The sequence below is a fragment of the Clytia hemisphaerica genome, unplaced genomic scaffold (assembly GCF_902728285.1).
Source record: "Clytia hemisphaerica strain Z4C2 unplaced genomic scaffold, Clytia hemisphaerica genome assembly, whole genome shotgun sequence".
NCBI classification, from domain to species: Eukaryota; Metazoa; Cnidaria; class Hydrozoa; order Leptothecata; family Clytiidae; genus Clytia; species Clytia hemisphaerica.
Window position 1 is genome coordinate 755,178 of NW_027103472.1, and position 23,435 is coordinate 778,612.

The 23,435-nt window shown below is 34.9% G+C and overlaps 1 protein-coding gene across 1 annotated transcript in view; it reads left to right on the forward strand.

Annotated features, from left to right (window-relative positions):
* The first annotated feature begins 4,036 nt into the window (after positions 1-4,036).
* Positions 4,037-23,435, forward strand: part of LOC136798374 (fibropellin-1-like) — a 40,679-nt gene continuing 21,280 nt past the window's right edge. The window contains exons 1-5 of the mRNA XM_067054985.1: positions 4,037-4,053; positions 18,854-18,931; positions 19,631-19,915; positions 20,120-20,307; positions 20,948-21,096. Of these exons, the coding sequence (XP_066911086.1) occupies positions 18,881-18,931; positions 19,631-19,915; positions 20,120-20,307; positions 20,948-21,096 (673 nt within the window). The 5' untranslated portion in view covers positions 4,037-4,053; positions 18,854-18,880. The remainder of the gene's footprint in view (positions 4,054-18,853; positions 18,932-19,630; positions 19,916-20,119; positions 20,308-20,947; positions 21,097-23,435) is intronic.

Below are 23,435 nucleotides of genomic sequence, written 5' to 3' on the forward strand. Positions count from 1 at the left end.
GCCAGGATGTGCCTGACTGTTCAAGATGCTAGCAGAAGCTATTAGAAAGAGAAAAACAACAACTTCGGTGGTTCTTCAGTTGATTTGGAGGCTCTATTGGCATCAACATTTTGGGTGTTTTGTAAGGCTTTTTGCCTGAAAATCGCAATATCGAGCTTTGTTTACCTCCCAAAAAGTGTTGCGTAGCAACAACGCGAGGAGGTGGAATTTCCGATAAGGTGTATTGAACCAAATAACAATAATTGCTTCTTATAACAAGACATATTTTTTTATTGCAATATGCACAACGTCATAAATGACAACAGTAGTAACAGCATCATAAAAAGTAACGAGATGTTTTGATTTTCCAAAGCACACGAAAATATAAAAGAGGTCTGTGTACAAGCGTGCTCATTTTGAAACGTTACGTAATCAAGCCTGGTTTCTATTACTTACACTGGCACTTGGCTTGATTGCGGGGCCAGGACGTTGTGTAAGGATACATATAGACGACGTATATTTCATTATATTATATATTACATGATAAGAATACAAATAGACAACGTATATTACAATCATTATGTATTACATGACACCTTGCTCCTATTCTAGTAAAGATAATATATGTTGTCAAAGAGTACACTTAAATGAAGAGCTATCCGATTGCGGCCCTTCCGTAAATAAACATCCGGACTTATAGGTGGTAAAGAGGGCGTTGATAGTTGCCGCCTCATAGATTCGATGTTTGTTATTCAAATTAGTGCTACCACATCCGCCCTTTTTTCAAATTCGCGCCATTTTTACAATTTAGTCTGTTTGTTTCTTGATGGAAACCAGTACAAGTTGTTTCGTATTTTTCCCGCACAAGTCACTTTTATTACAAAACTGTTATCGTTTTAAACTTGAGCAACTGATCCAGAATAAAAGGTAATTATTTTTACAACTCGCACTTTTTAATTACATTAATTGACATCTTGACATTACAGCTATCTTGTTAGATGTTTTGTTTCGAGAGTTCTAGCAATAGTTTATCGTTCAACTTGGAGAGGGAATGTTTGTAAACATAGAATTTTTTTTCATAACAGTTATTTGGGGGGTCGGAATTAGGCTGGGCTGTCGGCTTTAGGACCTCTCACGACCCTCCAGTATAGACCTAACTCTTCATACAAAAGTTACGGGAAATGCATATTTGGACTTTGTACACTATGCTGCACGCCAGCATTTAAGCTGAAGTCCCACAAAAGCCGGACAAAAATCAGTTTTTTGCAGTTTGCAAAAAAACACCACATAGAAGATCTTTCAAATTCAGTATGTGGATAGAGCAGTAAAAAACACAACTTTTCTATTTTTCCTTTTTTTTGCAAAAGTTCTAAGAATGATAAGGATAATGATAATTGAATACTATCCACTGATAATCTGCGGCGCTATCGTAAAGCTAGAATCGCTTCGCGTACTCTTCGCTTGAGAAAACGATCGACGGATTAAATTTTTCACCCGCGCGGGAGTTTGCAGGCGTTCTGCAAGCATTCTGCGAGCGTTCTCGGCTCAATCCTCAGCTCAATCCTCAAACAGTGTTAAAATGGTAGACTCAGCTGTGACAGATATTATTTCGATGGAAGTTGTTGGAATGTTTGCAAGACTCTTGACAGAAAATCTTTTGTTTTATTGTCAATGATGACAGTTGACAGTGCTGTTATTAATTTTGATAGATCTGATATATTGATGTTTGTAAGTGCACTTTATAGTTTTGAACCCCATTGAAGAATCATATTCTGGTTTTCATGTTATTAGATGCTGTTTTAGAGCTTTAGAGCTAGCCTGCCCTCGACATGGCCCGAGAATTCTCGGACCAAAACTTTTATTGGAATTCGCGTAAAGCCCGAGTATGGCCCGAGCTGGCCCGAGAATTCGGGCCGTGTTCGGGCCACACGCGGGCCACGCACGGGCCACACTCGGGCCAATTTTTGAAAACATGATTTAAACAGGCGTGTAATTTCAGGACTGAATTTTTTTAACATTTTCGTTGAGAAAAACTTGGTTTCTCTTAATTATATTTTAAATATATAAATGTTGTAAATTCATATAAATATTAAATGTCTTATTTGATATGAAAACATAGTTATAAATATACTTAGGTTGGAAATATTTGCTAGTAAACTGGTCCTGGTTTTAAACTGAAGCGTGTCCACGCATTGAGTTTAAAGCCTGAAGGGCTAGAGTTCAATCTCTGATATGATACACAAATGTAACCTTTCTCAGGTAAGAAAAAGTGAAGCCTTAAAAAATGCGCCGCATCTTTGACGACAGATTGAATCTAGCAATTCCTTTGTTTATGATTGATATTTTTTTTGAAATTTAGCGGTAAATTTTAGTTTCAATGTGTCATTTGTGTAAAACCCAGGCGAGCCGCTCAAGGCCGCGCAATTTTTGTAGGATTTGTTGGCTTCAAATCCTACCAAAAAGATTGACTTCTAGCCCTTCGGGCTTCTACTTCATTGTGTCCACGGGAAGCTCGTAAAGTTTTTTTGAGCGATATAAACAAAACAGACAAATCTTATTTTGTACTATTTTGTTTGACTGGACATGCTGAATCAATTTAAATATGGAATCTCCTGACATGGCCCGAACATGGCCCAAATGACTCGGGTCATGCTCGGGCCAAAAGAATTGATAGGGTCTCTCGGCCCGAACATGGCCCAAAGAGGCCCGAGAATTCTCGGGCCATGTCGAGGGTCGTGTTACATCAATATGCCAAAAACATTTTGTTCAACCACCTTCACTTCAAGATAGGCCACCATAGAATGAACTTCCTTTTATAGGTGAACCATATTCATGTGGCTTTCAGCCTTGCACTCCATTGTTTTGCATATGCATTAATGTGACTACTGCTGGAGTTTTTTGATTATTCAACAGGACATCCCGACTAGCAAAAGGTCTATCAGATATTTACTCAACCCCAAAACTTCTATATGGCCATCTTCAAGCCTTTAAAAAGTCTCACATAGCTAAAAATCTAAAAAATCTTAGTTTAAACAGCCTTCAGCCACCCAGAAAATAGATACCTAATCACTATTAAATAATAGAAATCTTGAGAAATGTTGGCGAGGCTCAGCAGAAAATCATTACATAGTTTCTAGAGGGGTCAAGACCCCCCCCCTTAGGTAAGACGACCCCCCTTAAGTGCTAACCCCCCCTTAGGAAATTAATTTAAAATTTCACACCCCCTTAGAAAATCAGTATAAATGAAACGATTGTACAAGAGTCATAATTCAAGGAAGATCCCCCTTATCTAAGAAGATCCCCCCTTAGGAAAGTCAAACTTTTAACACCCCCCTTGCTTTTGGTTCATCAAAACCCAAGACCCCCCCCCCCTAAATGTAGGGGTAGAAACTATGCATTACCACCTATTCCTTATGTCTCAAAAATTGTTTAAACTGGTTTAAAGTGCCTGAAAATTTGCAAAATTGATAACAGGACCCCCTAAAATTCTTGAAAATCTGGTCACTTTACAAGGGATTTACAGAGGCTACTGACAACTTCAGAGCTACACAGTGATAAAAGCTGAGATTTTTTTCATTCTTTGGGTAAAAAACAGTACTCTTCCATGATTTTCAAAACATAGATTTTTTTGAATTTTCTTACATGCTGTGAACATTCAGAAAATCAAAAGAAACCCATATGCAATTTGAAATATTTTCTCTCATATTCAAATTTTTACTCCAAAAGCCAAAACTTAACAAGCCCTCAAGTTGCCATTATTTATTAAGACCTAAAATTTTGGGATTCTTGAGTTTTTCACTATTATTTACCAAATACCACCTGATTTCTTAGAGAATATGGTATTAGATGCTATTAAAACTGTGTTGATTAAAGATAATCAAGGCTCGAATGCTAATTATTTTTTGTTTTTTCAAATATTATATAGCAATCATCTACTTTGGATTGATGTTAGTTGTGAACAATTTCTCAAACACCTGTGGAAAATATCAAATATCCTTTGGAAGATCTCAGCAGCAGCATGATAATCCATGATCCAATTGGAATGTATCTTACAAGAAAAGTGGATTACAATGGGTATGTATATTTCTCTTTATGTAAAAGACCAGCTTGTGTACAAGAGTTTCTTTAAAACATTGTTAATTTTGAATAATCTCTGTCTGGGATGACTATTCAAAATATCAGTAGTTTAATCAGCCGCAGTGACTCTTTAAATAGGTTCAACAATTTTTTTCCAGAACAGATATAGGATACAAGTTTTGTATTGGATTTGTTCTGAAATCCAGGAAAAATTTTCTACCTATAAAGTATTTGTAAGATATTTGGTTTTTCCTGTAAAAGATGTGTTCTGAACATTATCCAATAGGCAACAATTATACCCCTGTCTCCTTGAAAGATGTGGTTTGAACTTTTTCTAGGGGGGGGGGGTTTCAGGGGGTACCCGATTCCGCAATTCCGCCAATTTTTTCTCCAATTTCCGTCAAACCGTCTTAAATTGAACAAAAATTCCGTCACTGAAAATTCCTTTGAAATTCAATATTTTTGTCGAAAATTCCGCAAATTTTGAATATCTTTTACCAATTCCGAAATTCCGCAAATTTTTTTGCTAAATTCCGTTTTTCCGCACTAAAATTGTCTAATTTTCCGTCTCCGTCAGAGAACCCAATTTCCGTAATTCCGTCTAAATTTTCGCCAAATTCTGCCACTCCGTCCGAAAAAAGGGCCGATTCCGCTCCTCCGCCAACCATGAACCCCCCCCCTTTCTAGGGTTTTCTAGGTAAAAAAAATGCATTGTTTTCTCTTGGAATATACCACTGCCTCCTTGAAAGATGTGTGTTTGTTCGGAAGATTTCAAGAGTTACCTAATCAACAAGAACACATCCAGGTTTCATCGATTCCCTTTCTTCTCATTTCAGAGCTTATCAAGATCTCTAGGCCTACCATGTTCCTAGAACACATCCGAAAAAAGATTGCTTCACTCATCATAGGCTGCTTTTGTACGACCTTTTTAGATTTTTACAGCACTAGGTTTTTTATTTCAATTTCTCCTTAATCATGCTCAGTATTTTCCAGCCTAATTCGAAATCGAAAAAGTCAAATAATTCAAATAAGAACCGAGAGGGAAGCGTTTTACACTCATTCAAAATTGCGTATATATAAAAAAGGATAAGGATTGATAATCAGATTACTCTAGGGGCTGAGTTAGGTCTCGTATGCACATCGGCGTATAGTCATTTTTTCTTTTGATCATGAAAGTATAGTCCTTGAAAAGTCAGAAAACGTGTGTGGTGTTATTTGGATCAGGCACAAATTTCCATAATGGCGGATTGTAGATTTTCAACCCTTTTTAGCCCATTCTTTTTTAACTTTAAACATAGACATATTATATACCAATCGATCACAAATTTTATGCTGATTAAGAAAAACTTCAGAATCATGGTCTGAAAATTTCGTTATCTGGAGATATGAAGCAGTTTCGATTTTGATTTTTTGAAATGACTACTTTTGGTTCCAAATTTGCGTGGCTGTAACATTTGATTGGCTTACTTGATTTACTTGAAATTTTCGGAGGGCCTTGCCTACCGTTCAAATAATAAAATTCAGGAAAATTTATTTTTCTTCATGAATTTCGAAATCCATAATGGTGGATTCAAAACTTTCTTTCGTCACATGGGCACTTAGGCTCTGCTAGCCCAAGAAAAATATTTTTTGAGCTTAAAACCCTGCATATTATATACCAATCGATCAGAAATTTTATACTGATTAAGAAAAAGGTCAGTACCATGGTCTGAAAATTTTGCTATCTCGAGCTATGAAGTACTTTCGTTTTCAAAACTTAGAAAACGTAAGTACTTCGTATCTCTTGATATTGATTATGGAAATTTGTGCCTGATCCAAATAACGCCATACACGTTTTCTGACTCTTCAAGGACTATACTTTCATGATCAAAAGAAAAAATGACTATACGCCGATGCGCATACGGGACCTAACTCAGCCCCTAGAGTAGATGAGAGCTGGTAGTGCTTTTGATTTTTGGTTTTTGAGCTAAAATATCTCTATTCTCTAACTGTAAATTATCCGCTGAATAGAGCCTGAAACTTCCCTATACAGTACCAACAACTTTTCGAGAAACAATTTCTGGCAGTTAATAATCAGTTTGATAAGCTTTATTGTTCACACCAGAATTAACTGAAACGTTTCTTGCCAAAGTTGAACGACGCCGAAAATAAACAAAATTGATAGCACTGAGAATTAAGAAGGGCCATTACCGTAATCAATGTAATAAAAATGATGTCGTTCTGTTTTGAATGAAATCTGTTGATTTTTGATTTGTTTTATGTTGAGTCTTCGAAGCATCTTTAATAGAAGAATATGAGAAAATTAATTGTAAAAAATGTCAGTTAGTCAGTTAGTCAGTTAGTTAAAATACTAATTATTTGGAGGGAAAGTTAGTTAAAATCTATTATGCAGAATCTAAATAGATACTAAGTGAAAATACCGGGTGCACCAAAAAAAAGTATACAGGTTTGTCAAGATATTGTGAGCTTCAGGATTTAATTTTTTGTTTATTCTTTTTTTATTGTATAGAGGATGCTCTAACTTGAATTTTGAGCTCTTATACATTAAATTTGAAAAAGTAGTTCGAAAATTATTTTAAAAAAACTGACTTATTTTCAATGTCGAAATTTCAAAAGATCATCAAAAACAGCAATCAGTAAATATAGTAGAGTCTCTTTAACTCGAACCTCTAAAACTCAAATGTCACCTTAACGCGAGCAAGTTTTCTGGTCCCTTTAGTTAACAATGCCTTATAAACCAGTTTCCAAAACTCGAACAAATTTGCGCTCCCCGCGTGTGTTCAAATTATAGAGACCACACTGTATGTAACTTGCAAAGGAGTTAATGTTTTAACCTTTTAATTTGTTATAATAACAAGTTTTAAGAAAAACATAAAGATTCCAGAAAAGGCTAAGGAAATGCGGAAAAATCCATTGTTTTACTATTTTAACCACTAAAGTAAGATAAAATTAAAAAGGTTTTCTGGTTCTTATATTTTATAAATTGTTACTGTAGATTATGTAAAAACCATAAATTATCGGTATAGTTAGTATCAGTTTAAACTACCTGTCTGTAATGAACTCTTCTCTGATTAAATTTTAACTATTCGAATCTGGAGTAACGTGGCATTGTTGTGGGACAATGTACAAATCTGAACTTGCTTCCAGTTCGGTTTCCAAATTGAAACGTTGGAATATGTTGATGACTGCAGGATAATTGAAGGTTTGGTTGAAATTGTCTGATTGTCAGCTTAAATTCATGTGCAAAAAATAACTTTCTTTTCTAGCCCTTTTTCGAATTTATTGGTAAAGACGAATTTAGTTTGAAATGCTAGAAACACTTCGTTGGAAAGATAATCGAGTTTTATAACCATTATTATCTCATTTCATAATGTGATATTTTGATTATGTTTACCTGAAACTTTATTTTTATTGCATGTACGTATTTTGTAAATGTTATTCTAATTTGTTCTTTTTAATCCATGTTTAAATGTGCTTTACTCTTCATATTCTTCATATTCTTGACACGACACTTTTTTTTTTGTAAGAACAAACAAGAACAGGTTTAAAATGGTTAAAATTTTAAAAACAAGTTAAAAAGATATCGAGGCTTCGAAAACTCTTAAATCATTCGATATCTTAGAAAAATGGGGAAATGGACAAAAATACTCACAAAATGGTGAAAATAAGAACATGTTAAGAATATTTTTAGGCTTAAAACTCAAAAAGTTAAGAACATCCGGGATATCATCTAATATATCCTGGAAAATTTTGGATATCTTTAAAAACAATCTTCCCATTTTGGATTTTTAGAATTCAACTATAATATTTTTCTTCTTCAATTTACCATGAATTCATGAATTTACTAATTACTTAACTTATTCTGTACAGTATATGGGCTAAGTCGCGATATATGGTGTGTCTGAAACTGCCGTTCTTTTTCACGTCCTTCAGAAAATGCAGATACATATGTGACTTTAGAAGATGGATAGAAGATATAGCATCTAAAAGGTCAACCAGTATTTTGGGGTCCTAGAATCAGCATTGATAAAACCGAAAATTCTAAATATGAGAAACAGCAATAAATTATGGAATTCCATTCCTATCAGCTTGAGTTAATAGTTTATAACAAAAAATTAACATTATATATAAAAATTTTCGCTGAATCAGCAAAAACGGCAAATTTTGTCATTTTTTAACAAAATATAGGAGAAAAATACCTTTAAAGCTTAATATTTTCAGTTTCAGTTAAGCTGTTTTTCTAAAATTTTTACAGCATATTCCATACATGAATAGAACTATTTTCAAAAGAGATTGATTTTCAGAAACTTGATTAAGACGTTGTAAATCAAAATTGTCATTTTGAAAATTTCTAAATTTTCAGTTTGGACTTTGCATCATTGAAAATCTTGAAATATTTTATAAAAATTATAAATTTTACATCCATCGGGTCGTAAATTTAAGGGAAAACACAAATATGTTCATAATTTCTCCCCCTATTACCACTGGGCTTAATTTGATTTTCACTACACCTACGTTTTGGGGGCCCCAAACCTCCGTTTTGACAACCAGGGGTATACTGTAAAAATCTTATCAAACAAATTTATGCCCAAAACCCTCTAAATCACATTTCAAAACTATGGTCAAAAATTTTTGTAAAACCTCTTTTCCTCTAGATTTAAGAGAAATTTCAAATTTGATCGACGTTTTGGGGGCCACATACTGTATGGTGTGTTGTATTGTTGGACCTACCTTAAGGTAGTGTCCTATAAATTAACCCGTGTTCGTTAGTTAGTTCGTTAGTACGTTAGTTACCGACTTTTCTCGAGATTGGCTCATTCAATTTTTCTGATTTTTTGCACAAAGGTGCATTACTATAAACCCTCAAATGTGACGGAGCCCGATTTTCGAAAAAAAAAATTTTCCGGCCGGTAGAACCGGAAATGTCCCGAAAAAAGCGTTTTTTTGAGATTTTCTCGAGATTTTATCATTAGTTTTTTGCGATTTTTTGCACATAGATGCACATTAGTACTGCCGAAAAGGTGTCGAAAACCGTTTGCCGAAAAAAAAATTTTTCCGGTCTGTAGAACCGGAAATGTGCCGGAAATCGTCGTTTTTTCACATTTCCGTCACATTTTTTCAACTTATTTAATTGTTTCTTTACAGAAAAATGTTCTTTATGATGATGCCCAAAACTTAGCATCGTTTGATTTCCAAAAAAATCATCCTTTGAATCCGGAACTCCTTAAAAATCGCCCGGAACAGCCGAAAACCGGCCGTAGAAAATTAATAAAACGGTTTTCCTTCATTTTTTCAACTTATACTCGACAGATTTTCATGATTTTTTGCACAATGATGTAAAATGGCAATGCCCAAAATGTGACAGAGCCCAATTTTCGAAAAAGAAATTTTTCCGGCCGCTAGAACCGGAAATGTCCCAAAAAAAGCTGGTTTTTGAGATTTTCTCGAGATGAATGATTGATTAAAGTGTCGATATTATTTTTCTTTCACCGTTAAACATCGATGCGTTTCTTAATTGCTTTCTCCGTTCCAATAGATATATAAATCGAAATTTAAAATTATACATTACTTCCATTAAATTCTAATTATTCGTTTTATAAATAGGTAGGTCCATTAAAGTATTACTTGTTTTTATTTCATTTATCAAATTACATTTAAAAAATCTAATGATATTGTATAACAATAACAATTTGAGTAATCTATATTTCAACACATTTTGAGCCTTTAGACTAGCAAATAGCCAAGACTATGATGCGCCTGTTTTAAATTACATTAAATTATTATTTTGAAATTATGATGGAGCTTGGTCTTGTGAGATATCAATGTTTCAACTTTTAATTATTTTATACATTTTATTCACTGGGGGTCACGCAGAAATGACAAAAGGAGTCTGTTTGTTCTTCAACTTATCCATATTACGACGCAACAATGACCAATGGTCTAATGCGTTAGTGACTCAAACTGGGGTTTTCCGGTTTAAGTCCCCGCTACTATTAAAGTTTATGGAAATCCGAGCAATCTAACGGTGAAGTCCGTAAAGATAATTGAAAGATTGTCTAAAGTTTCTATAGTCTGTTCCAAAAAAAATGGGTAGTTTGCACGGCTTGATGCATTGCTCGTTATACACGTTTTCTATAAGGGAATCCAAAATTTTCAAGCCTACAGATGTTCTTAAGTTTACGAGTTGTAGAACTAAAAATGTTTTTAAATGTGTTCCCCCTTTCTAATGCAGATCTTTGTTCTACTCGGGAATGGACTTTGAAACTACCATATATGAAATTAAAGGTTTGAAAATGCACAGAAAAATATTTCAAGTTTCAAACAAGTCATAACACGTAATTCAATCTTGGAAAACATGTCTGGGCAAAGCATCAATAGACGATCTAGGAATGGTCATTTTTCGTCATATTTCAACTTATACTGTCTTGAAATAGGGTTTTAATTTTCATTATTTGCGATTCTGAAACCCCATTTTCGCACTTTGCACAATACAGTTTATTTTTTGTCATATTTTATTTTTAATTATCTGAAATTTGATTGTGATTGTTTCCTGCTCATGACGCTGAAGCTCTAGGGCGATGGGTGAAAAACAAACGATCTGGTAGCCTAGCAAGCTAGACGACTTCAGACATTGTAGAAATAAAGCAAAAAGTAATGGAGGGGGCAATTTTAGTTTATACAAACTAAATCCCGTAACAATAATCGTATTATCCTATAACGCCTATACTTCTGTATTACACGCATTATAAACGCCTATACTTCTGTATTACACGCATTATAAACGCCTATACTTCTGTATTACACGCATTATAAACGACTCCAGTCTAATGATCTGAAAAAGAAACTATTTCCTCTATGATAAATTTGTGAAATCCCAGCGCGTCGAGTATTTTCCTCAGATACTTAATTTTCAAGTGCCTACAAAGGTCTACCGTGCGCATAAGATAATTATGGTCCTATGTTATCAGGCTAAAGTTGAATTGCTATCTCTTGAAGTTAGATTTCCACCTTTAAACTACTGACGTAATTAAACTTTTCAAGGGGATACATAAGATTTGAAAACGACAAATAGGGGTATTCACAAGCCGTAACTGATAAGTGGAATTCTAGAACTTGAATGGGTGAAGTCAATATAAGATCTCTCTGAAATCATCTGCTCTTGATTTGGATTAGTCGGTTTAAATTATCAATTCATTATTAAAAATGGCTGAAGTAGATTCTTTGTCACAGTATTAAAGTAGTAAACCACCTAGACCAGAGTCTACTTCTGGCTGAACTTTGCTTTTTGATAATTTTTGATGACGCTGAGTCCAGTGAAGTAGACTAGGAGCGTTTGGCTCTTATTCTCAAATAAAAACATTGCTTCGTACTGTTTTTACCTTCCGAAAACAACGAAAATCTGGCGGACTGTTTTACAGTCCGCCTAAGCAAAAGCATATTACCATATACTACAGGGCCACTTAATCGCGCCATCCAGTCTATCAAAAAGCTTTAAGTGGACCCCGGGCTATATAAACCACCCTGCTCTTAAATTTCGGTTGTAAAGATGTAAGAAAGAGTCCTTTTGGAATAGGATACGTATCTTAAGCCTGCGTCAGCTCACGTGGCGTGAATGCGATTTTCATTGTAAGACGTGAAGTATGGCAGTGGTAGACTGTTATGAAGAACGCTATCGTATAGGGATATTTAACCCTGGAAAATATATACGCGCAGAGTCGCTGTGTAACTAGATCCCCGACAGCAAAACCCGCTCACCAATTTTTCATTCTTAAAATATGACATAGTTAAATTGTCGGTATAAAAGCGACACTATAGTTGATAGTAGTCGTCTATGGTGACAGTTTGTTGGTACAGCATATACAGTTTGTGATTAGCAGATAACATTTTTTCATTTGTTTGATGGTATGGGTGGTCATAAAATGAAATTTCATAAAATTTATCATATCACTTATTTGTTTTTGACGTAGTGTACAGACACTTTTTCTTTCGCTGATTTTTTTTTCCATTGAATGATTCTGATATGATTGGTTGTATTTGAGGAGGTTTGGGAAGTTTGGTATATAAGCACGTCATTGGCTAGCGAGCATATCAACAAAAACAATTAACGGGAAATATTATGTTGTTTCTTAATGAGTTTCCACTTCGATGATTCTTGAAAAAAAAAATTCGAAAATTACATAAAAAAATCGAATGTTTGGAACCCGAAAACTCCAAACATCTGAAAAAATCAGTTGAAAGTAGATTTTTTATTTTCTTGATGAGCTAGTGTCATTGGTCGGGGTAAAATGATCAGTGAAAATTCAGATTTAAAATCATATAAGTTAGTACCAGGGTTTAACATGAGACATGATAATTTTTTGCAATTTTTTCAAAACCCCTTGACAATATTATCTTCAATTGTGGAGAATTTCATGAGAAGGTCGATGTATAAGGTAGGATTCCCTCGCTTCTCAAATCTCCTTAAATCTAGTATTTTCAAAGCCTTGAGAAGCAACCCTGGTGTTTGGTAATCCTTGATGCTTTCTAAGGTTTTTAAATCTTTTTTAACACAAGCTAAGTCGAGTTTCCACTTATCTATGAGACAGGGGTGATCTTAAACATTTAAGAAAAAGCTTTTCGTAGTGATTTTTCCTCTTGAATAACCACTAGATTGCTGTCAAGACGAAAGAAGAGTGTCTCTGTGGAATTTGTATTCAAAGCATACCCTTGAAGTAGCCATCGAGTGTTTTATGGGGTTGTCACTGTCTTTGTAGTTGTTGATTGTTCGAAGAAAAAGTTACGTAGGCGGAAACCTGTAATACCGGAATATCTGTCTAGATTTCAATTGTGAGCTACTTGGAACTGTCTTAAATTTATTTTTCTCATGACATTGACTACTCCCAAATTTCAGGCTAGAGTTAGATTAGAGTTCAAGGAACTATCTTTACGTAAAAGTTTTAGACACTTTTAATCATATTCATGGCAAGCCGGCTCGGCTATCTATGAACTGAGCAAAACATCGGAAGAAGCGTGAATTCGAGAACCCCTTGATTGTGGCGCTGAATCTTTAGAACACTCGGTCATCGTTGCTAGCCAACGTTGATTTGGGCTGCCATAGATTAGATACATCACATTAGATTCGAGTTCAAAATTGTTGTGTTAAATGCTTTAGCATCAACTTTTGAGACGCTTCGATAAAACCTTTTTTATTTGCTTGCTGATGAGTTAAGTTCAATACAACTTTTTACTAGTATTACACAATTTCTTCATAGGAGGCCTTATAATTATGAAAGTAAAAGACTTCTACACAGAACTTATGAATAGGAAAATGTATTTACTTTCTGCGTGTGTATGTTTATTTTACAGCAATGTCACCCTTCATTCATTTCTTCCTTTATAAGAACCGCTAGAAAGAATTTTTTTTTGATTGGTCTGCGAAGGTCAAACTCCTTGTAGAGGAAATTCATCATACAAGGCCGTGCCATGGATCTCTCGGGTTAAAAATTTTCTACGTGAGAAACATGCCCTGGAAGGTCACCCAATTAAACAACACCAATGAACTATCATTGGGGAAAAGATCCAGCGGTTGGCCAATTGAGGATTTTAGTTGAGCGATCCAGGGAATTTTGGGTCCGCTTTGAAACCCAACTCATCGATTTTGAGCTGGATAAGATAGGGTAGACACAGTTAATCACTAAATATTTGATAGTAACCATAGAGGTGGTTCAATCTGTCAAGCTCTTCAAATTCAAATATGATCAGTATTGCCGTTTACGAATAATTTCTGTGAAAGTCTTTTTGCAAAAGAAATGGCACCACACTTTAAAGGGTTCTTAAACAAAAATCGCTTGGTGTCTTGTTACATAATACTTCATGTCAATCAATAAAGAAAAGACTGTCATCGACCCATATCACACAAGTGGTCTGTTCAGCAATTTTCCTTTTCTTTTGTTTATTCGGTACCAGATATCTATTTGTCACGGACTAACTCCTGGATTTTAAAAATGTTATTTTTGACTATTGCTCTGATGGCAGTTCTACAATTGATTACTTTTTTACGAGTACTAGTCAAAATTGACTTTAAATTTTTAGTATTTTTTTAAAGTGACAAACGACTGTATGGTATTAGTTTTAGACTATTGATATTTTTAACCAGCTTGTGATTCTGCAGCCAAACTTTTACAACTTTGAAAGTTGTGACCACTTTTAACATATGAAAGCTCTGAAAAACGATATTTTAGCAACAGTCGATTTCTACAGTTCTACTTCGAACGGCGTTTATTAAATATTTTGGTTTATATGAGGGGCGTTTAAAAGAATAGGGCGTTTATTAAATATTTCTAACCAAAGTAACTCCATAAGTGAATGGGAACGTTTCTTGCCCTTATTGCTACAAATGTGTCACTTTAAAGGTGTAAGATTATATCAGTTTCCCTTCAAATGATTATTCTTTATAACTACTTGTTTCAAATAAACGCCTCTCTTAGAGGCGGGGAGAGGCGTTTTTTCGAAGTAGTAAGATATTCAATCATAAATCTTTCATCGTTCTACGCCTGCTACAGGTTTTTTAATTCACACATCAAAAATATGAAATTTGGGTGTTTTTGTTGGGAAATATTTTTTTTGAAAGTTTTACGTTTCCTTCAAGAGTTTGAATTAGAGGTGTATTCCCAAAAAGGAAAAACTGAAGTGGCTTGTTCCGAGAAAAACTTCTTTAAAGTGAAAGAAAGTCCTTTAGATTCGGGCCATGACCTTGTCTACAACACCATAAAAAAATTTACGAAAAAAATAAAATATTGTTACAGTGAATGATTTAATGGCTGTCAAGAATGTCATTGTATTGTATTGTATTGTACTGCAAGGTAAATAAACAAACGAATGTATGGCTTTTTCGTAGTAGAAATGAAATGGTATTATTTCACAATTAGCTATCTATGGGTTGTCACTGTTGGTTTCATATTGTTGTTCTTTGTTACTATTTGTGAATACACGTTTTTTTTATAAGAACATCCAAAATTTTAAAGCCTTCAGATGTTCCTAACTTTTTGAGTTTTAAGCTTAAAAATGTTCTTAACATGTTCTTATCTTGACTATTTTGTGAATATTTTTGACCATTTTCCTAAGAAATAGGGTATTTTGAGTCCACAAAGCTTTAAAAAACTTGTTCTCAATATTTTGGCCAGCGAAGCCTTATGTTCTTATAAAAAAACGTGTAATGAGACTGTTGTGAACAGATTTTGTGCGTAGAATTGGAATATCGAGATTCGGCAATTTGATTCATTTTACATTAGGTAATGTACATAAGGAATGGAGTAAGAGGTGCCTTATCGTCATGAATGCAAACGCTTAGGGATTTTTTATTACGTTATGCAAGGTTTTATATGGAATATGGTGGCAGTATAAAATAAAAATTTAAAAAAGCCCTTCCATGTTTTTATTGTTGGTTTCGACCCGATGACTTGAAAAGAGGTCCTAGAAATTGGTTAAGAATTAAAGGATATATATTTGCAAAAGACTTGTTGTCAATGCACGACATTTTGATTTCGAATACACCTTTTCGACCGTGGTCAGGCGTGGTCAGGCGTGTGCCACTTTATTATTTAATTACCCCCCCCCCCCCCTAAACTTGATTTAATCATTTTTCTACATCTTTTTCTATTGTCTATAGGTGCGACAAAAAGGCTTGGGGTGGTTTTACGGTGGTAAAACGGACAAAAAATGGCCGCGCGGCAATACACTCTTCTCGAGATGCATAAATTTATTGTTGTCCTCGTTTTCAAACAGATTTCATTGCTTTGAAATTATACATTTCATCATCATCATCATCATCATCTTTCGACCGCGGTCGAGATGATGGATTCCACCCTCTGGCGCCAAGAATCGCGGTCGCGCATGGCAGTCTCCAGGTCACTATAATGAAGTTCAGTGTCCCTGCTAACTGCGTCAGTAAAAGTTAACTTTCTCGATCTTTGAACCAGCCGCTTGGGTTTCCAGAGTAAGAGAGAGGAGATGACTTCTGTGGATGCACGAAGGCAATGACCAGCAAACTGAACACGTCTAGCCTTTAAGATGTTTGAGATAGGCTTAATCGAACCATAGATGGTGTTTTTAGTGGGATGATCGCGCCAGGAAAGATTTTTAACTCTTCTTAGAAGGTGTGTGTATGTTCCATCGAGTTGTTTTTCTAATTTACGTGTGAAGGACCACGTTTCCGAACCATAAAGAAGGATAGGTTCTATGGTGGATTTAAAAACTTTAATCTTAAGGTTAGAGTCAAGAAGAGAAGATGTCCAAATTTTGTGTAGTTTGTTACATGCACTCCAGGCAAGTGCTTTGCGAATCTTAAAATCTTTTTCAGATGACGAAATATAGAAGCCTAAGTATTTGTAATCGTCAACTTTCTTTAATTTGATTCCTGCAACAGTTCTGATACTTTCGGAAGGATCAATGGGATTGAGACTGAAAAACTCGGTTTTTGATTCGTTAAGATGTAAGCCTATGGAATTTGCAGCCGATTCTAGTGCATTTAGTAATTTTTGAGCGTCTGAAAGCTTAGAACTGGTTAGAGCTATATCATCAGCAAAGTCTGTATCAGTGAGATAAGTCGCTGGACTACGAGGCCCAAGTTTATGTTCAAGTAGAAAACCACAGTGTGAGATTTTATCAACAGAAACACGCATGATGTAATCTACAACTAAAATAAAAAGAAACGGGGCGAGGGTATCACCTTGCAAGATACCTGCTAAGATGGGAAAAGTATCAGTCTCGCCGTCTGTAGCCTGGATAGAAGATTTGGTGTCTGTATAAAGAAGCTTGATGGCATTAATGATTTTCAAGGGAATGCCATATAGTGAGAGGATATCAAACATTTTATCTCGATCAACTGAATCGAAAGCTTTTTTAAAGTCAACAAATACAAGTATAGCGTCGAGATTGAAATTCCTGGCTTCTTCAAGTATGCGACGAAGGGATAGGATTTGTGTTAGTGTGGAGCGCCCACTACGAAAACCATTTTGGTTTTTACGAAGAATTATACATTTAAACCAATTTAAATTCCCAAAAGGCAAACATTAACTCTAAAACAAAAGTACTTGAAATTCAAAATGTCTCATGAGGTGTAAACAACACAATTATCATTGTGAATATGTAATTTTATAGCAATGAAATATGTTTGAAAACGAGGACAACAATAAATTTATGCATCTCGAGAAGAGTGTAGTGGTGGCTACGGTCGAAAAGGTGTATAGACTGTAAGACTGATCATAACAAACCCTAGACCCTCCTTCATTCTCACACCAATTAACAGCTTCTAAAAAATCTTTTTGGGTTTATTTCGCACAATCTTTTTGTGATTCTCGCTTGATTTGTATGTTCCTGTTCAGTCAGCTTATATTGATGTTACTTTTCTGTTTGTTTGGTTTTGGCTCGCTTTTATAAAAAAAGTGTGTTTCTTTATTGTTCCAACAATTTTATGGAACCATTTCAAATCATGTCGTAATTTTATTCAAAAATTGTATTTTTCCGTTATGAACGAGTTAAAAACGTGCAAAATCACTTCCTATAAAGCCGATGTATATATTTTTGGTAGCCTTCCTCGATCACTTTGTACATGAGCTCATACAAACAGGTCAATATTTTATGCGCCAATCGGTAGATGGCTTGATAACTTGCAATATATTGGTAAAGTGGAAATAAAAAGGAAATTCACATGTTCATGGTAGTAAAAAAATAGTGACGAGAGGTTTATTAAAGCTTCAACTAATTAGACCACGGCTTAAAATGAACGAGAGACTCTCTTCTTTCTTTTTCTTCCCTGTATATCTTCTGTAAGGGAATGATTCTGTTGAATCTACATTTCTCTATTCACCATTAATAAGTGTCATTGATTACCGAGCACTTAAGCAGAGTCCTTGTTATATAATGATCGGCTACACGTTTTTTTTTAATAAGGAACACGTTTATAAGGAACTCGAGGCTGAAAATGGTTCAAAAAATAAGGAATTGTTAAGGAACTGCTCAGGCTGAGAATAAATGGATTTAAAAATAATGTACCTTATTGGGAGTAAATTGACCAAATTTTGATCTTTCAAGGGGCAAAAAGTTCAAAATTTCCTATGTAGTAAGGAACTCGATAAGGAACTTTGAGACTGAAATTCTCTGTAAAAATAAGGAACTCCAGGCTCAGAGCAAAGTTAAGGTTCCTTATAAAAAATAAAAACGTGTATTCAATTTAAGAACGCATGACCTTAAGAACCGTGGCCGAACGGTCGTCTTTTATGTTCTGGTAAAATGTTTTAAAATCTACTACGAATACTGTTACAATCTACAGACTTCTATTTCGAAACTAAATATTAGCCAATAACAAAGTTTACTTTACGTTTGTGATGAAAGGGATATAGAATGAAGTATGTGTGATTTCTATACCCCATTCATTTTGTTGTTTTCATAAGGATTCCATGGCCATTCAACAACCTACTGCGTGTGTATATATCATGAAAGATTGTCTCCTTTTTTGCTGTGTCATTTTTAATTGGAATCGTCTGGTATCGAAATCGAAAAGACGCTTTTTTTTCTGTATTTTGTCATCACTATTTCGCTCGAGCAATGGAGATTAAACATAATAAATTCACGAACCATTTGGGCTGGTTCCATTTAAAATCGATACAGGGGGCGGACAAACCTTTTCTAAGTCAAAAAGAATCTTTAATAAAGATATTATCCGTTTTTTTTTCGGACACACTGTATACTTGAATGATTAAAATTTCTTATCCTACCTTAGATATTTATTCAAAAATTTTGTGTCACTTTCATTTTCCAGCCAAGTAAATCAAAATATTAGTGAAAGATGCTGGTGAGATGCATGCTAAGCTATGTATTTCTTTCATCTTATTTATTGGTAAGATTTCCTTGTATATCGACTGTGATTGCTGATCAAAATCAATCGTCATGGATTATACTCTTGAACATAATTTTTAGCTAGTACCGCCACTAATAAGGCCATGTTCAGATATAAGGTTTCGTATCGTTCTGCTATGGTTTTCGTTACGGATCGAAAATGTTCATATTGGAAAACGGGGAGCCGTTCCGTTCGGATGAAAATAGTGGAGCGAAGCCTTTTCGATCTATTTTACTTTGTAACGTCTTCTTTTTTGACGTTTCGAATTTTGACGTTAACATTAGTTTCGGAACCGTTTCGTTTCGCAACGATACGGAACAGTAACGTCTTTGCATGGTCTAAACCAACATATTTGCATCGTTTTAACGAATGAGAACTTTCGACAAACAGAGGCTCAAGACTGAGAACTACCGATAAATTTTTATTTACTTTTATCCCATAAAGGGAGAGGGCTACCCAGGTAAGAATAAGTGCATAGGGTATGTATGTGTTAACGGGAGGGATCTCTTTAAAGAAAGTCAGTTTCTTTAAAGTAGAAAAATCGAAAATCGTTTTTCTTAGCGTCGATTTTATAACCAATTTATTTTATGACCCTTTTTTTCAAAACTTCAAGTTTTCAAAAGAATGAAGTATTTCTAAAGGTTCATGCTTCTAATACTTGTGTGCTTCGATATTGACATTGAGAATCTTTCTTTCCAGAATATTGCCGGCAAAGCATTGGTCACGGTTCAACTCCAATACTTTGTGAATCCATCAAGTCGAGATTACAACGGTGACTGTTGTGATGGCTTTTGTAGTTTGCCATGCGATAATTGGTTTGTAATTCGCATCAGTAAATTACCATTGAAACAGGATAACCAATGGATTTATTGGAAACGAACCATCATTTATGACAATAATGATAACATCCAATTCGACTTTCAAAAGCCTGTTGGAAATGATGGTACTCTCAACCCTTTTAAATTCACATACGAAGGTCATCTGGTAAGCTACAATATTTAGTCTTGCATTATAGTAGTAATAGATATCTCACATATAAACGAGCTCACTTATCTACCCAGACAAAGGGGTGACTGAAGCAATTTGAGTAACCCGCAGTTTTGACCGAAAAAAAAACGAGGATTAAACTAAAGTTGAGCTAGTGTGGCAAGCACCTTAGACAGTTATTTATTTTCATCTTTCTGACAGACAGGGCTCGGCTTTAACATTGATGTTTGGGATGATGATGGTGGTTACCTTGGTAACAAAGATGACCGAATCGATAAATATTTAGAAGAAGTTGATGACCTCAAACCAAGTCATTTCGATGATCCCTCACCAAGTTATAAAAACCACCTTTTTAACGGCAAACAAAGCAGTATGAGTGTTGTCATTGGGTTAGTATATAAACAAAAAAGCTTGAATTTTTGGTATCTTAAGGGAACGTTTTTTGGCGAAAACTGATTTGTCATGGCAGCAGTTTATTACTTTTGGCTGGAACTAATTTTCGTTACTTGGTTCTTTCATTCGTGGATAGCCAAGTTATCTAGGACGTTTGGATATTCTATTCATTGTTCACACGGGGTATAATGTGAGCTGTCTTGGATAATTTTGAACTTAATGGAGCATGGAAATGAGAAGAATTTCGAACCAGGCACTCATTTGTCGTAGCTCAAACGCCTTAGACCATTAGGTCATCGCTTTTTATCTTTTAAAGATATGATGTCTCTGTGACCGTAGCGACCGTAGTGTAGTGGTAGAGCATCCGGCTACAGTTCGCAAGGTTGTGGGTTCAACCCCCAGCCAGATCATACCAAAGATTCTCAAAATGGTACTTGATACTTCTCTGCTCTGCTCAGCAATTAAGAGAAAGATCAAAGGTAAGTTGAGAAATCCAAGGAGAAAGAGTGGCGCCCTATCCTACCTTCGGGTAAATAGCTATCGAAAGAGGAGCCTTCGGGTCGCCTCCGACTGCAGTCGCAGACTTACTTACTTATATCTCTGAGGTGTATTCATTTCCCGTGTATTTTCTTTTAGATCTCAATGTGTACGTGATTGGTATGATGCGAAATGTTCAACATATTGTGTTGCTAAGGATAATGATCAAGATGGCCATTATACTTGTCATAAAAAAACTGGTGCTAAATTATGTATTCAAGGTTGGGCTGGTCCCAACTGTCTTGACGGTAATTATGTTTAGACTCTTACACCTTATCTAAAACCGTTTTTTTTTTCATCTTCTTTCACTGTAAAACTAAAGAAAACAAGACGACTCAGAGTCGAAAATTTCGCACAGTGTTTGATTATTCATAGATGAAATAATCATTTTAAACGACCGGGACTGGGGGAGTACTAGGGTTAGAATGTCAGGTCAGACCTGAGAAAAACTGGCTCTAACAGAGAATAAAGTTATCCTTACAGAGACAAGTCGAAAAAGTGACTCTAAGAACAATTTTCAAAAAAATTCTAACCTTCTAGAGATCTTTTTTTGACTTTTCAAGTTTCGTACCTTAAATAATTCAGAGACACTTGGGAAGGTCAAAAACCAAACCTTAGTATCAGCACATACCTGTCACCCATCAATGTCTAAGTACTCCCCTTTACCATTAAAAGAATGCAATAAATAGAACGAGGCTAGAGCTAGAGCTTTATTGCCACCTAAATGTGAACTGTCCCAGTGTGGCCAAGTTACATGAATACAGTCCACATTAGTTTTTACTGCCAATATATATGAAATTGTATATAGTTTGTATATTTAATTTTTGTATATAGAACCTGACCTGTGTTGACAAATAAATAAATACCAATCTGACAAAGATATATACAAGAATTTACAAAAATACAAAAAGTTTACACCTTGTAGATAAATCGACTTTAAACCAAATTAAACCAAAACATATCAAAAAGCTGAAACTCTATATTCTGCTATTTTGGTCGTGTTTGCTATTTTCAATATTTTAGCCCACAAGGCTGTACAGTAACTTTTTATCTTCGAGAGGTACGTGAAATTTGTGCAGAGATTTGAAATCCTCAATGTTTAAATGTACTATAGTTTCACGTCATCACAAGCAAAAAGTAACAATCCTCACTTTACTCATCTGCTTTCCTTTTTCTTCATAGTTTCTCAATATTTCAAAACCTTTTAGTCATACTAGATTGTTCACCCTCGTTCATCTCTAATATATCTTTCCTGTATAACTTTCTACTTTAGCATAACTTGGTGCTGAGAATTTGTTTGAAAGGTAAAGAATCTACATACTTTTGGGACGACAGACTTTGATGACAGATACAATATATGCTATCTCAATAAAACAAAATCAAACACAATCAACTGTGGCAGGCATTTAATTTTGATGATGCCTTGAAAAATAAATATATATATAAAGAGTTTGATTAGACCATGAGGGCAATTTTTGGCAAAATATTGCTATTAGATAAGAAAAATAACTGTTTGAAAGCTTGAAAAAGCACAAATTTTTGGAAAATTACATGAAATATTCTAAATTTGTTGGAAATTATAGTGAAATTTTATTTAAACCAATTTTCTTTCTGCAAAAGTTTTTAACCTTATTAAAAAGCTAAAACTTTGTTACTGCTGTTATTTGCATTACACATTTTTTGAGACTTTTTTGATTGAGAAAATTGATTTCGAGCAGGTCGATCAAATTTGATAACAATCTTGTCATTGTTTCCCTCACTCACATCCATTTGGGTTGACCCGGGTGAAGGCTCATTCACTTTCCAAATGAACTGTTGCCAGCAGGAATCGAAACCTTTGAAGCCTGTGTAGTATTCAAGGTTAATGACCACTATCCCACAAAGCGCCCATCCAACATGCCAGACTTTCCCATTTGATACAATCGATATCCTTTTCCAATCGATTACTAATCGATAAATAATTGATGGATCCGATATCGATTGTTTTTGATAATTGATAGGCAATTAGAATCAAGATTTTACGGGAAGCTTTTAATTGGCTATCAATTGATGGATTTTCCATCGATTTACTCTAAAGATGTTCGATATTGTTCACAATCAATCGACAGCCAATCGATGAAAAACCAATCTATTATCAGATTACCTATCAATTCAATGATTATTGAAATCAATCGATATCCAATCAATCGGTTGGTTAGCGATTACCGTAACTTGGTCTAATGTGTCGACTCCCCTCCTCTAATTCCGACACCCTTTTTATTGATCAGCTGAAATTTATAGATGTCAGAGAGGAATAATCCTTTTTCAATCAGTGATTCAAGCTTTCATACTATTCCTTTCTCTAAAGAAGGGTGTCATTATTAGACCAACTACTTACGGTAGTCATCGATTGGAAATAGTTATCTAGAGTGGGAGAGTCTGGAAACTGACACATCTCACCTACCTATCGTGAAGTCGAGTAACTTGCATCAGTGTAGGGAAACTTGCAAAGCCATCAATCAAATGACTGACCAATCAAAGCAACAAAATTTCAAAACAAATGAACTACGCAGCTCCGCACACAGCTCTACTCTATCATTTTTGTTTT